At 48.4% G+C, this 14957-nt stretch overlaps 5 protein-coding genes across 5 annotated transcripts; 2 read left to right on the top strand and 3 right to left on the bottom strand.

Moving 5' to 3' along the window:
* Positions 1–388: 388 nt before the first annotated feature.
* Positions 389–2915, bottom strand: FSUBG_3198 (heat shock SSB1; the record flags this gene model as incomplete). Its single annotated transcript, XM_036681052.1, has 7 exons — positions 389–910; positions 964–994; positions 1278–1883; positions 1935–2233; positions 2293–2458; positions 2517–2694; positions 2813–2915. 7 exons carry the CDS (start codon positions 2913–2915, stop codon positions 389–391), a joined length of 1905 nt encoding a protein of 634 aa, XP_036541159.1.
* A 1676-nt stretch (positions 2916–4591) lies between these two features.
* Positions 4592–5816, bottom strand: FSUBG_3197 (nucleoside-diphosphate-sugar epimerase; the record flags this gene model as incomplete). The annotated part of the gene is made up of 4 exons (XM_036681051.1): positions 4592–5415; positions 5473–5664; positions 5716–5729; positions 5797–5816. 4 exons carry the CDS (start codon positions 5814–5816, stop codon positions 4592–4594), a joined length of 1050 nt encoding a protein of 349 aa, XP_036541158.1.
* A 967-nt stretch (positions 5817–6783) lies between these two features.
* On the top strand, positions 6784–7119 carry FSUBG_3196 (uncharacterized protein; the record flags this gene model as incomplete). The annotated part of the gene is made up of 3 exons (XM_036681050.1): positions 6784–6828; positions 6878–6948; positions 6999–7119. 3 exons carry the CDS (start codon positions 6784–6786, stop codon positions 7117–7119), a joined length of 237 nt encoding a protein of 78 aa, XP_036541157.1.
* A 704-nt stretch (positions 7120–7823) lies between these two features.
* On the bottom strand, positions 7824–10423 carry FSUBG_3195 (uncharacterized protein; the record flags this gene model as incomplete). The annotated part of the gene is made up of 4 exons (XM_036681049.1): positions 7824–8359; positions 8407–9478; positions 9626–10351; positions 10403–10423. The coding sequence occupies 4 exons, from the start codon at positions 10421–10423 to the stop codon at positions 7824–7826; spliced, it is 2355 nt and encodes a 784-aa protein (XP_036541156.1).
* Positions 10424–12180: 1757 nt separating this feature from the next.
* FSUBG_3194 (uncharacterized protein) lies at positions 12181–14383 on the top strand (the record flags this gene model as incomplete). The annotated part of the gene is made up of 5 exons (XM_036681048.1): positions 12181–12259; positions 12424–13104; positions 13162–13196; positions 13248–14236; positions 14308–14383. 5 exons carry the CDS (start codon positions 12181–12183, stop codon positions 14381–14383), a joined length of 1860 nt encoding a protein of 619 aa, XP_036541155.1.
* Positions 14384–14957: the final 574 nt, after the last annotated feature.

The following is a 14957-nucleotide window of genomic DNA, read 5'->3' as shown; positions in this document are numbered from 1 at the left end:
TTGAGGACAAATAATTAGGTAGGTAAAAAGGCATCATTCCGTATCTGCATTCTACCCTGTCTATGCTTAAATTCACAGGCTATCAACCGCTCTTGCAGGCTCTGGCCCAACAAGCCCACAACCATCCTTGGACCATTTTTCCATCAGCTCTCATTTTAGTAGTCATAGCCGCCCATGTCCTAGCGCGGCATACCCATGAAACATGCAGAACTTTTCATATGCCTTGGCTTCTCCTCGTCCAATTACCGTAAACGACAAAGGAAAATCCACCGTGGCCAGTCGTAAACCCAATCGCCCCTCGCGAGGCGTCTAGGGTGCTCGGTTCTTTGCTCCAGCATCAGTACTCCAGAATATCTACACTGCTGCAATTCCTAACAGCATTATGCATTTATCGGGAAGACATAGCCTTGGTGACAAGGCGCTTGAGAGCAAGCTCCTGCTTCTTGAGGTCCTCGGCAGAGGACTCGTTGAGCTCAAGAGCAGCCATGGCGTCGCTGATAGTGCTCTCGATCTTCTCCTTCTGGCCACGCTTAAGCTTAAGGGACAGAGTGGGGTCGGAGACGATCTCCTCAACACGGCCGATGTAGGACTCGAGTTGCTGCTTGGCCTCGAACTTCTTCTGGAAAGCGTCGTCGTTGCTCTTGAACTGCTCAGCATCGTTGACCATCTTCTCGATCTCGTCGGTGGTGAGCTTGCCGACAGAGTTGGAGATAGTGATGTTGGCGCTGCGGCCGGAGGTCTTCTCGGTAGCAGTGACCTTGAGGATACCGTTGACGTCGACCTCGAAGACACACTCGAGGACGGCCTCACCGGCACGCATGGGAGGGATAGGGGCAAGAGTGAACTCTCCGAGAGAAGTGTTATCTTCGCAGTTCACTCTCTCACCCTGAAAGACGGGGAACTGGACAGTCTGTTACAGGTTAGTGAAATGTTTTTTGGGATTAGAAAGGGTAAGAAAATTACCTGTTGGTTATCGGCAACTGTGGTGAATGTTCTAATGAATTCATCGTTAGCATATGTTCAAAAGTCATCTAAAGTTTCATAAATGCTCATAAAATTCGATGAATGATGGATGAGGTTATCGTAATGCTGAAGAGTTTTAGGGCTAAGGTTAGGATAAGGCTGGGAAATGTGGGGCTCCATATGGAGAGCATGTGGAATGTGGGTCATTTCCCACGAGGCTGGGTTTTGGCCCAAATGACAACCACCAGAAAGATATCACCAGAATTGAATTAAGAAGAAAAGAAGAAAACTTGAGAACTAGGAAATAAACATACCGCTTCTTCAGGGTTGGGCAAGTAGTACCGCGGGGAACAACGGGGGCGAAGATGTTACCCTCCATGGCAACACCCAGGGACAGGGGAACGACATCGAGGAGAAGAAGGTCGGAGGTCTCAGCAGAGGTAGCCTTTCCAGACAAAATTCCGGCTTGCACGGCGGCGCCGTAAGCTACGGCCTCATCGGGGTTGATGCTCTTCTCGAGCTTCTTGCCGTCGAAGAACTCGGAGAGAAGCTTCTGGATCTTGGGGATACGGGTGGAACCACCAACGAGGACGATCTCGTCAACGGCCTTCTTCTCGATCTGGGCGTCCTTAAGAACCTGAGCAACGGGCTCAATGGTGCCAGAGAAAGCCTTGGCGTTGAGGTCCTCGAAACGGGCACGGGTGATGGACATGGTGAAGTCCTCACCGTCGAAGAGAGAGTCGATCTCAATGGTGGCCTGGGCACCGCTGGAAAGAGTACGCTTGGCACGCTCACAAGCAGTTCGGAGACGTCGGAGGGCACGGGCATCGCCAGAGAGGTCCTTCTTGGTCTTTCGGCCGAACTCCTTCTTGCAGTGGTCGAGGAGGTTAGTATCGAAGTCCTGTCCGCCCAAATGGGTACTTAAGTGTGTTAATATCTCTTATTACGATTCCAGACGCATGTTTACTTACTCGCCAGCGGTGGCCTTGACGGTAAAGACACCTCCCTGGATGTTGAGGAGGGAGACATCGAAAGTACCACCACCGAGATCGTAGATGAGAACGTTGCGCTCCTTCTCGGACTTACCGGCACCAAGACCGTAGGCAATGGCGGCGGCAGTGGGCTCGTTGATGATACGGAGAACGTTGAGACCGGCAATGGAACCGGCGTCCTTGGTGGCCTGACGCTGGTTGTCGTTGAAGTAGGCAGGGACAGTGATGACGGCCTTCTCGACCTTCTTGCCGAGCTTGGTCTCGGCAATCTCCTTCATCTATTTGGAGGAGTCAGTAAAAATCGCACTAGTGCGGGGGTGGGGAAGTTTGTGCGTACCTTGGTGAGGACCATGGAGGAGATCTCCTGGGCAGAGAACTGCTTGTTCTCGCCGAGGTACTCGACCTCGATCTTGGGGCTGCCGTTGTCATCGACAATCTTGAAGGGCCAAGACTCGATGTCCTTCTTGACGGTAGGGTCATCGAAACGACGACCAATCAGACGCCTGAGAATATCAGTCAGAAACTGGGATTTTGTGCGTTGGAGGTGAGGACAAAACTCACTTGGCATCGAAGACAGTGTTGCGGGGGTTCATGGCAGCGTTGTTCTTGGCGGCCTCACCGATCAGACGCTCCTTATCAGTGAAGGAAACGAAAGAAGGGGTGGTGAAAGAACCCTGCTCGTTGGCGATGATCTCGACATTGGTACCCTCGTAGGTAGCAACACAGGAGTAGGTAGTACCTGTGGGAGAGCGGTGTTAGCGATTGCTTTTGGTGAGATGTTGGATGCATTGAGTGTGTTGTCTTTGAGAGTCCTCTGGTGAGGGCATCATGAAGCGAGTCGCCCGATGGCGGCGCACAAGAATAAAACATGTCGACAACAACACCAGCAGCATCGGAAGAGAAGTCAATAGACATACCCAGATCAATGCCAATGGCACCGTCATACACTTCGTCCGCCATTTTGTCTTGTCTGAAAGGTTTGTGGTGGAAAGGGAAGAAGGATGAAGAGGAGAAGAAGAAGAACGTGGGGTTTCAAGAAAGGAAAGGAAATTCTCCCACTCTGATTTTGTGAGCGGCGCTGCGTTAAAAGAATAATAAATTTTGGAGGGACCTGTGAACTTTTTCTGCGGGGCGGGGTAGGATCCCCTCCACTAAACCTATCGCGGTAAAGTCCCTCGCCTGAGTTTTTTTCAAGGCTCCATTCTTTTTTTTTTCTCCTTCGATTCTGCTGAGCAACCAAACGCACGCACTTTTGAGAGCGCGAGAAATCGGGAACGAGGTATGTAATTCTAAGCCCGGGGATAGTTATTGATAATTTTGGTATAGACTACCAGTCACCAATAGTTTGGCATCGTTATCTCATGTTCCATTTTTTTAATACATATATTGGCAGCCTGTCAGACCGCATGCATGCTGTACTTGTGTGGCTAAATAAAGTGCGAGAGCCATCTTTTGAAACATAACACTGTACTGTGAACCTTGAACCTCGAAAGAGATCTACCTTTACCTCAACAAATCATCACTCAGCTTATGGCCAGTGAGTGGCAAGGATTTAGCCGCCTCTACCTAGATCAAATTTTCATCTCCGAGTTCCTGATCCTCGGTTGCCTGAGAGGGAACCAGGTAGCTACTAAGTTACCACTGCAGCCCAACTAGTAGCTATCCCTCAAGCTTGTGTACCCAAAGCTTGACGGCAATGCCGACTCTACTATTTTTGCCGCTTTCGGAGCCGCGGCGTCTACGAATTGTTAACTTACTCGTTTGCAACCACCAGTGCTATCGTAGTATCCGTCTGACTCGCTATCTGACGAATGGCGACTCTTGGTAACCTTGAGACAACTCTTGAACCGTTCTTGTAGTGTCGGATCAACGTCGAGGCTGTTCTAGCTAGGTACCTTGTTGTCTCTGGAACTTGGCCTCAGGGAGCAAGAACACATCGAATATCGATATAGGGTGTCAAAATAAATTAAGTAAAAGGTATCCTAAACTTATGCTAAGTTACCTAAGTATTTTTATCGTTTAGGATCAAGGTCCTGAGTTTTCTTTCCTCCCCTACCTTAGTAATAACAATGGCTTTTGAGACTTAAGCATTATTTGGTTAAACCTTGAACGAGACATGAAACAATGAAGCAGTGGTCGCTGTGATGATACAGGTCAAGAGTTGAAACATGCCACAGAACAAACCTCACGTGATGCTTCGGGAGATACCTCTCAGGCCATCACAGTCGACTGTGCTAGGTCACAACGAGGATGCCAATGAAGCTGTGTTAATACGTGATGATGCATACTCGCAAACATGAGATTATGTTTGCCGGCTCAAAATAGTGGCCAACAGATAGACCTGTGGTGATAAAGTCCAATATGACACAATACAATGAGGGAGGATCAAAGCCCTGGCATCTTTTGAGAACTAGTATAGTAAGGCATTGTAAGTGTGGTGAAATTCATTCTCAAGGGCAACTCTGTTAATCGTACTAAATATTTCTGCATCAAGTCTGCGAATAGCTTCATATTTCCCAGCATAAAAGTGGTACGTCATGACATCTACGCAGACGCCATCCAGCCCACAGTCGCCAAGAAACCCTTGCCCTGAAATTCGATGCCACGTTACAATCATTAATTGTCCGTTCTGTGTCTCATTTGTACTTGGGCTTCAGATCGAGAATCTCAGCCTCCAAAGCCACAGACTCAGGAACTGTGTCTTTGAGAGACGGGGCCTTGGGCTCCCATCCCAGAAACTTCCTCGCTCTCTCTGATTCTCCCCTAGAGTTGATGGCCCACGCAATTCCAGCCTTATAGCCATTTTTCATTGCATCTTCAAATGTAACAGACTGAGTCCTAGACTCGGGTATATACCCTTGACGGTGAACCTCAGTGGCAACCCAGGTTGAGAGGTCTTTCCATTGGTGTTCACCACCACTGACAAAGTAGTAACCTTTCTTGCCCCATATCTCAGTGTCTTCTTTCTTGGAGGGATCCTGGGCCGCTTCGATAGCTTTGTTAAAAAAGTCTGCGAGATCCTCCACATGAACGTAGTCCCATTTTGCCTCTCCAGCTCCAACGAAAGGGGTGTAGCCAAGTTCAAATGTTGCTCGAGCCAAACCGGGAACTGTCATGCTAGTCTTGTTGAACAACCCGAGACCAGTTCCGTGGATAACACCAGGTGATACAATGAGGAACTTGACGATATCTGAGTCGATACTCTGGACAGCATTGTCAACATCCTTGTGGATCGCTTCAACAGGAAGGTTTAGAATGCGATCAATGTCGTTGATATCGTGGTAACTCTGCTCTGGTAGAGGTGGTTCACCATAGCGCTGGTTCCTGAGATCATACCAGGTCAGGATGCCTGCTCCCGAAAGGCGGATGTAGTATCCCGGGTTTTCCTTTGTATGGCCAGAGGCAAGACCTTTTGCGATTGCCTTTGCCGCTGGGAGTGAGTCTGCAGATTCTGCCGTATCTATTCTCAAGTGTAAGTCATGGTTCTCCACTCATTCTCGAGGTATGTTGAACTTACGAATAACCACGTCAGCTTCAGATGCCGCCTTCTCGATCACATCGGTGCTCGCAAGGTCCCCATACACGAATTTGACCTGGGGGTACTCCTTCGAGATGATCTTTGCACGATCTTCGCTACGTATATACAGGGTATAGTCATAATCCGGATGGGCATCGTGTATCTTTGAAAAGGCAGTACCTCCAACGAAGCCTGTTGTCAAGCGTCAGTTTGGACAAGTTCCGCTTGAAGGATCATTCTTACCAGTGACCCCAGTACTAGAACGACAAGTCAGTTTTTTCAGTGGCCACATACTATACAAAGTGATGTATGATTGGCACTTACAGCAAAATTTTGGGTGCCATTGCGGTGTTGACTATTGCTAAGTTGTATGACGAAGTGTTTGGTTCAGCAAATGAGTTTCTTTTAGTTTCTTATCTTTTGATAGTTATTTCAAAGTTCTACAGGAAACGAAGTAAGTTTATTGCCTTTACATATGTGTGATTCAGAAGCTTGCGGCGGTTTTAAGGAAGCGGATCGCAACACATCCTCATCATTTACAAAGCAAACATGCGGCGTCAAACTGCATTCGGAGCAAATTACATACAACAACTTAAAATTACTGCTGAAATGACCTAACTGCATAAAATCCTGCGGATGTTCGAGTAAATAGTCAATGAGGCAATCTTGTTTGTCCCTCAGATGCCGAGTTTGACTTCACAAATGTTGACTTACCCTATGCATGTTACAGACCCAGGTCAGACCGGAATTTCCGGTTTAACAGTAAGCACGCATAAACCACAAGTTTCCAGGAAAGCATTGAAGCAATGATCTCACCAAGAAACGCAACTTCTTCACAGAGTTTTCATAACCGCAGTGAAGCAAGATTCCTGCAGCTTACTCGATCCCTGTGTTGTTTGTGCTTTACTCTGTATGCTCTATATAGAACCCACATTGTCCCACACTAGCATTGTCATTCTGTTATCTTGTTTTGAGCTATTGACGCTAATTAACGAGAAACCCAATTGCTAACATCAACCAACCTAAGCCGAGCTTCCCTAGCAACTTGGACTACAAGCGGGGTTCAAGATATCCTCGCTTGTCTCTCTTTAGTAGCTGCAATAGGCAAACCACCAATGAAATCATCACAAGAGATAACTACTAGTAAACATGGATGTGAATACGGCAAGGCATGGTTTGAGACGATTCCCCCTCACTATAAAATGCTCACTTCCCCGGGACTGAAGCTCCTTTGAACTTTCGATAGCAACTCTCACAAGAACTTCGGAGTAACAAACCCATTTCATCTTCTTGTTCATCAAACGAGTAAACATGCCCAAGGACTACACCACCAAGAGCTCTGGCACCAACAGCCAGGTTAGAGTCACCATCTACACACGTATTTGTGTCACTGCTAATATCTCAGGGCAACCATTATTGCGCTCGAGACTACGGGTCTAGTGCCTCCAACTCGAACTCTTATCATTACTCCAACACGTAGGCGTGAACTGGCAAAGATGCATATCGGAAGCTAACATTCTATCCAGAGATGGCTCCTACTATTACTCCAACCCCAATGGAAGCACTTACCACAACGATGGCCAAGGTAGCTCAACCTACACATCTCCCAGTGGCTACACTCACTCGTCTGGCTCTGACAAGAAATAAATCTGAAGACGGAAAGTGGCTGTAGCATGGTGGAATCAATGTAATGGAGTGAGATGGTACTGAGGCTTGGTGCTATGAGTCTATGGGCTCTCGACCAGCCAAAGTACACTTCTCCCAGGGGAGAGGAGGAATGGCCAATCTGAGATTCCAGACGTCACGACCGTGATTCAAGAATAGAGACCCGTCATATTGCCGCACATGTCATAGGCACTACTTTCTATCTGAGTGTATAGGTGACAGATCAGGTGAAGATTCCATGGCCTCATTGTGACCCCTAAAGGCCTAAACTCATATTGATGAAAACAGCGGATGATTGGCAGCGATTCCTGACCATAAATGCTTTACTGTGCGAGTTCAACACCATGGCACGTAACTCACTAATTACCAAGGACGACTTAATGTATGCCTATATTTTGAGCAATTCCAAATTTGGTGAGATAAATTACACTTCTTTCCGATTCAACTGGTCTTCCCACGCATGTTACGTTTGGTGGATGTGAAACGGTGTAAACCATCCAGTATAGAAGCCAAAAGACCACAAAACCAGTCATGTATCAAGGCCCATGCCTGAGTCCCAATCACTTCTCATCCCACCACGCTAAGTCCATCATTGCCTTGCCAGATTCGCTGACGTTGCTTTCCCAATATATATCTAAAATCGATCCCAAAACCCACCTTGCCACGAGAGATTCCGATTCGGACTTTCAAATCGAGTAGTGCACTGAGAGGCCAATGATGATTGCGGGATAGACAACAGCCTCAACGAGAAGTTGCTGCTTGAGAGTGCCGCGTTGATCCTTGGTAAGGCATTGCATTTCTCCGTGGGTATACCATGATATAGTCGAGTTGAGTTTCCCGTAGAGCACGATAGGACCGATGAAAGGGAAGAAGAGAGTGAGGATCATGACCCACATGAACATTCGCTTTCCGCGTTGGGCGACCATGTCAGCATGTTGGCGATGGATACGAATATCCTCGCGGGCCTCTTCAATAAGGCGAGCTTCCCTCTGAGTGAAGGGGCTGTCGGCGAGGGGATCAAACTCAGACTGGCAATGACCGACGCGTCGACTATTGATGCTGGTGGAGAATGCAGGAGTATGGGCTCCAGTGCGAGAGGTGGAAATGCTTGGCTGGAAGTTTCGATACCACACACGGTGAGTGCTTGACTTTGGGTCGGTAGGAGGAGGAGTATCGAGAATAGCGGAGGATGAAACCAGCATATCAGTGACTCTGTCATTTGCTATAACCTCGTCAGTTATATCAACACATGAAAGCGTTGTAACTTACAATCACGGGGACGATGCGCCTGAGGCAGTCGATGAAGGTGAAGAATACGGGCAGGTCGCGTGACATTGTCACTCGTGGACGAAGGCCAGAAGCTTCTCTTTGGAGGAGATGGAGTTTTTGGGAGAGTAGGAGAGTTTTCAGTGCTGATCGTGTTCGACCTTCCCCTGACCCCAAAGTTGCCTGCACTCTGACTGTGATCCTCTTCACCTCTTTGTCGTTTGAACTGCTGCAACATCGCGGCCTCGGGAAGACTGACAAGAGGAAACGGAAGACGAGGAATCTTGGACAGGAAATCATCATGAGGAACGTGGGCAGGTTTGTCCGAGCTGGACTCCTGGAACCGTCTTTTGTACAGTGGCTTGTCAAAAATAGTTAGGGGGGTTTTGGGAGGATCACGACCAAGATTCTTTCGGATTCTATTCCAGCTGAAGCCAAAGTACCTTTCGCCATCCGGCGAGATCGTCTCATCGGTTTGGGCGTTTCCATGGAGAGCTGCATCGGAGTCGAGGCTCTGATAGCTGCCTCTCTTGGGAGGCAGGTCTGAGAGGAGAATGTTCTCATGGCTGGGCGTCTGCTCAGATGGCTCCCTGCGAAACAGATTGGAGAAACGAGCGGCAGATTCGGGTAATCGGGACTTGGCCTGGGGAAAATTGCGAGTCGTATTTGAGGCATAAGTTCCAGGACCTTCACCATACTGCGGGACAGATACGGGGAGTTTCGTTCCTCTGTCGGTGCGAACACGGTATGAGCCGTACTTGTTGTTACCAGGAGGATGTCGAATAATTCTGTCTCTTGAGCCATAAGAGCGAGGATGAAGTTCACGCTCCGTCACGTCGGATACATCAGCGACACTGCTTCCAGTTCCCTTTGCAATGCTGTCGTGATAGTCTTGCTGCATCGAGTCGAAGGCATGTTCGGTCGTGACAGTCTGCCAATCACCCTCCGTACCGGTGAGAGGTCGGTTCTTGACAAGAGACGCAATTTCACCTTGTAGGCGTCTATCGGGGACTGGGACACGGCGGATCGCTTTTTCCTCCCGATGAACAGGAACTTTGACCTCTTCATCGACATTCTAAGCCGAACGAATAGCCGCAGCATTGTAAAAGGATGCGACAGGAGCAACTCTCTGTGAAGCGACGGGAAAGCTCCCATCAGCAGATCGCGGGAGTGTTTCCTTTGAGGACACGGCTAAGCCGGCTTGGTGCAGCGCATTACTGACTTCTCGCTCGGCCGACGAACGTAGAAAGCCCGAGTATGCATCTGTGTCATACTTGAAAGGGTCTTCATCGCTGTCGGATGAGGCACGAGAGTACCTCCCGAGTGCGTTATGTGCATGATTGTTTGGTGTGTAGTTTTCGGGATCGCAAGGGACGCAGGTGTCTGGGTCTTTGTTGCGAGGTGATTCGCTGTAGAAGCTGGACGCGGAGTGAAACGAGTGCAAACGGGGAGCTGATCTCGGCACATTTCGCACGGACGGGTCATCAGGTGAGACGAGCTCAAAGTTGTGCGTTTGCGGTACCCAGAGATTCTGATTCGGCCGAGATTGGCTTTGCTGTTTGTTCTCAAAATTGAAGTTGCCTCGACGTTTCAGCGGCCGAGTTGAAGATTCGGCATGACTTTCAAACGCGTCCTCTCCAGCGACCGTCTCCCATTCGGAAGGGGCATGATCATCGCTTGAAGGCTCATTGATCTTTGGCACAGTGAGACCATTGTCCTCATTGTTGAGTCGTGATGGACGCTCAGCGACGAATCCAGTTGGGTCTGGGCTCATGCAGCGAGACATGACAGGACCGGGAGATGAGAAGTCGCGTAGCTGAACACCATCCCCAACCTCAATTCCAGAAGTCGCAAAGGGATCCGAATGACACGAGATGGAAGAGGAGCTGGTGTTACGCCCGTGGCGCGTATCTCGGGCCGAATTGTCGCTCTCAGTGTATGGAAGCGACTGTTGACATTAGCATTCGAGTGTTTGTAAGTGAACGAGTGTGTTACTTACATTTTCGGATAGCGGTTTCATGTTGAAGCTTGAAGTGGCTTCAAGCACCTAGAAAGTAAGAAAGCTTTGAATGAATGATGGTGCGATAAAATGAAGTGAAGCGAGACGCTGAAAAGAGAGGAGTCTGAAAGGTGTTCAACGTGCGTGATGTTATTTCAAAGTTAGCTGATATATTCTTAAACCGATCAACCAATGTCTTCAGAGCGCGCAGTTCTACTATAGCGGACTGTCTGTTTCAAGCAGCGTTGTCTTTTGGCGTGTGAGGGAAACGGTGTTTATCACGACAGGTGAGTGAGACGACTGCGTTCACTCTAGCGAGGGGATTTTCCCCGCCTGGGCTGAAGATGTTGACTGAGGCACCAAACTCGTCACGTTCGCCGCAGTGAATGAATTGGGAGGTTGGAGGGTTCAAGCTGGGAGTATGAGGTTTGGCAGCTGCAAATTTTGGTGGGAGCAGTGCCAACAGCTGCCAGGGATCAGAGTACGCTCAACGGTATTTTAGGATCTACCGAGTGTATTTTATGAGCTCCGCAGGCTTGCTTTATATGAAGAGAGATCTTTCAGTTAAAAATGATGGATAAAGTAGCCTTGGGTGTTGAAGGATGTTCTTCTTAGCCCCAACAACAGCTCAACAAGCGATATCACCACTTAAGCATAACTTATTATTTTATTACAGTTTCCAAGTCTATATCTGATTGACACATGATATAGTCTGGGCTATTTGAAGTCTGGTACCTCCAATATCCCCTATGGCGCTGGGGTGATTACAGGCGTGGTTTGGGATTGCTGGTGGGCACTTGACGCCAAGATGAAGGATTCCCCTTGTTGATGTTGGCGGCTCAAATTCTGATGCTACACAAGATGCCAATCTCTTGCATGTCAATTGTAGCAAATAGCCAATCATTTCATCCTTTAGAATTGGTGGTCGATGAGGAATATGATTATTCTTATATTATATGACAAAGTTTACCTAGATTAAGCTAGCCTACCTTACCTTGGTCTATATAAAATCTCTCCTAAGCTTATGGTACCATACATAGTATTTCTAACATTGAATGATTTGCGCATAGTTGTTGCCCATATATCGGCCGATATTCTCCTTTTATTTTTTAGCTTCTTCTGCTGGGACTGATCGAGATTGACTCCTTGAAACCCTCCAATTGGAGGCTCTTCCGTGCAGTTGACACATTTCATGGGCTGTTGGTTAAGACATTGGGGGTCAGAATAGGCGTAAGGCGCCTTTTTCTTAACTGCCGGTTCGTCCGATCGCTTATCGCGACAATCCCAGTCAATCAATGTCGAGCCAATGTCACAATGTCCATCCATCCATTGTCAATCCTTAGGTTCCAACCCCTTCGACCCGCCCGCTCGCTGCCTTTCCCATCAGATTCAACCCCGATCTTGACACAACCTCCTGTACCTGTTATTGTTAATGTCGCTGTCACGCTTGCATCGCAGCACTAACAAGAAGACTTGCTGCACTCCCCCCACTGAAGCCATCTAGGTATCTCGAGAAATACAGACAGCTCCGTCCCGTACAAGCTTTGCCAAGCTCGCTTCCCGTCTGGCCACTCCACACTTTGGTTTAGGAATCGCAAATCAGCGTGGGGATCGAGTCTAATCGATCCACGACTGACTTTACCAACCAACGGACCAACTCAACCGAAGCAGCTCTCTACTACTAGCTCTCTCTCGGTTCAACTCTACTTTATCAACAACTCTAACGTTTAGCTCATTGAGTTTCTCGAGGGTCATACTAGGACAATCAATCAATTACAATGACAATGACATTGTGCGCACAAACTTCGAGTCACTGGGACGAGCTCCCCCATGAGATCCTCCTTCAGATCTTGTGCTGTGAGTTGTACCCAGCTTACCTTGCCTTGCCTTACCTTACGCCTTACCTTAATTCTTATCCCTCAGTACCCCGCTATCGCATAGATCATACGAGCCTCTATTACCGCTCCATACCTAATCAATCTCAATTACCCTACTGACCACTTGTATTTTCACTTTATCAGACCTTGAACCTCATCAATTACCCAAACTTCAACTCGTTTCACGAAATTTTAGAGATGTTGTTCTTGATGATGAATTGTGGAAACATCACTGCTTTGAGCGCTCATCATGGTATGCCTTTCTTCGAAATCGCAGAAAGGTCTTTGCATCTCTACCCGAGTCATCTTTAAGTAATGCCACAGAAGCTGAAGACGAAAAGGGTTCTCTACTGGACCAAGATGATTCATGTCGATTTGACAAACGCCATTATCAATTCCTTCAAGATATGGCAAACTGGGATCCGGCTTTTCCTGATGAGCATGTCTCATGGTACAACGAATACATCCAGCGTCAGGGACCGCCGGCTATCAACTGGCTTGAGACGCCACGCTTGAAACAGGGCACTATGGAGCATTTCATCGAGGTCAGAGGTATGGCCCTGTTTAGCCCTAACAATGGCGATGATGGCATCGGAAGTTTGATGGCCGTCTCACCACTCGACGACGGGTCTGTGTGTCTTTGGGACGTCAATGGCACCAGGGGCAAGCGAGGAGGCATTATCGCGAGCAGTAAACCCGACATCCTATTCTTCGACGGCCGCGGAGATCAAAACACGAGGCGGTCCAAAAAGATTGACACAGGTGTCACTGAATGCGTCAGTGTCAATAACAGCAATAACAGGGCTGTCTTTGCTGTGCAGAGTCGTAAGTGCCGGAACGATAATCTACCGCCCCTCACCTCACTAATAACTGTAATTGTAGATCTCATCGAAGTCGATCTCAGCCGCCTTCAAGTTGTAAACCGGCATTCATTTGAGTGGTCAATCACAACGCTATCACAGATCCAGGATGGTATCCCAATGACTGTTGGCACCTCATTGGGTATTCATCTTCAAGACTTCAGGGCGCCATCACAGTTCCATGGAGATGTCGTGGAGAGGCTAGATATCCCGGGGCAGGAGGACAATCCTTTCAAAGGAATCTTTGACCCGAACCCATTGCCGCCGTACGCCTCATTGTCTCAGCCAACGCCAACGAGCATTCTACACCTACCAAGACCAGCCGGCGACAGTGCAGTGTCGGACGACATTTACGTGGCGGGGAGGTTCTCCAATATTCTTCATTACGATAGGCGCCACTTCCCAAAGATCGTGGGGTCCATTTACTCGGGCTCAAGGCTGTCCAGTTTAGCAGCGCTGCCTTATCCATTCTCCACGTTGGACCATGAAGTACGACGTCGTGGTGAGCTCACAGCTGAGAGAGTCCATGAGTGCAAGACAGCCAGTAGCGGGAGAACTCTCATCGCAGGCGGAGAGTACAAGACCAAAGGCTCGCTCGAGGTATATGGCCTTGACGCTGTCGACCTATCAAGTGACGGGCCAATGCAGCAGAACTCAACCATGAAGAACCGGTATACTGCAGCTTCATCCATCATCCTGTCGGTGATCAACCACGGAACAAAGGTTGCATTCTCAGATGGGGCCGGACAGATTAAGTGGTTTGAAAGGGACGGATATACGGAGTGCCGTCGAATCAAGGTTGGTCACAGCGACGTGCCCACTCAAGCTTCACTCTTCGCTTCCATGCCAGGGTCCGACGATCTCGCAAGGAAGATCTTATCCACCAAGACAAGGCAAGATCGTGACCGACCAAACGAAGACAATGTCATCTTCTGGACGGGAGATAAGCTCGGCATGGTTAGTTTCACAGGAGATGCCTTGTTCACGCCCGATGATTTCCAGGATAAGAACAAGGAGGTCGCGGCAGATGAGCGTCAGCGCCAGCAGTACTCTCAAAGGATGCGGGAAGCACTTGAGAAGCAGGCCGATGATGCTAGGTTTGTTCAAGGACTTGGGTTATAATGTAAAAAAGAGGGCGATTGGATTGGATCTGAGGGTGCGATAATAGGGAGGCTTTCGGCGACATTGCGAGATATGGCGAGGATCTGTCAAGCTACGAATTTAGGATGAAAAGGAGGCTCTAACAAAAGAAATAAGTAATCCCGGTACATAGAAAAATAACTCAATCTTTTGGCCAGGAGTGCCTTGGGTGTCGCACGATATCACCATCACGAGACATAGTGATCGTCGGTGGAGAAAGGGTCTTTTGGGGTCGAAACGTTAGTGAATACCGAATAATGAGGCGCGTGGCGAAGAATTGGTGGATATAGTAACTTAGTAAGTGGTTGAGCGGGCACTAGGAATGAATGATGGGCAAAACTAACAAGCATAAAGCTAGTAACATCGGCATACTACATAGGAAAAGGATGCTTGCATCCGGGTGCAAGATGACGAGGGCTGATTTATGCAAGCAAGACATTAGTGTTGTAGTTGTGGTCAGAATTAGGCGAAGCTGATGATGATGGAGGACAGTAATTGCCTTGATCGACCTTTATGAGAAGGCAGCCTTGAATCTGTATTTACGAGATCGACCTTATACGGTGTCACCAGAAGAAGTGGAGTGTAAACCACCGTGCGTAGAGCACGATCCAAGTCTCAAGAGTTAGGCTGAGGCTGAGAGACTAGACATACGAGACGAAACCAGAAGCACGGCAGTTC

Source organism: Fusarium subglutinans (genome assembly GCF_013396075.1).
Source record: "Fusarium subglutinans strain NRRL 66333 chromosome Unknown NRRL66333_c0000028, whole genome shotgun sequence".
Lineage (NCBI taxonomy): Eukaryota > Fungi > Ascomycota > Sordariomycetes > Hypocreales > Nectriaceae > Fusarium > Fusarium subglutinans.
This window is presented reverse-complemented; position numbering and strand designations above follow the sequence as displayed.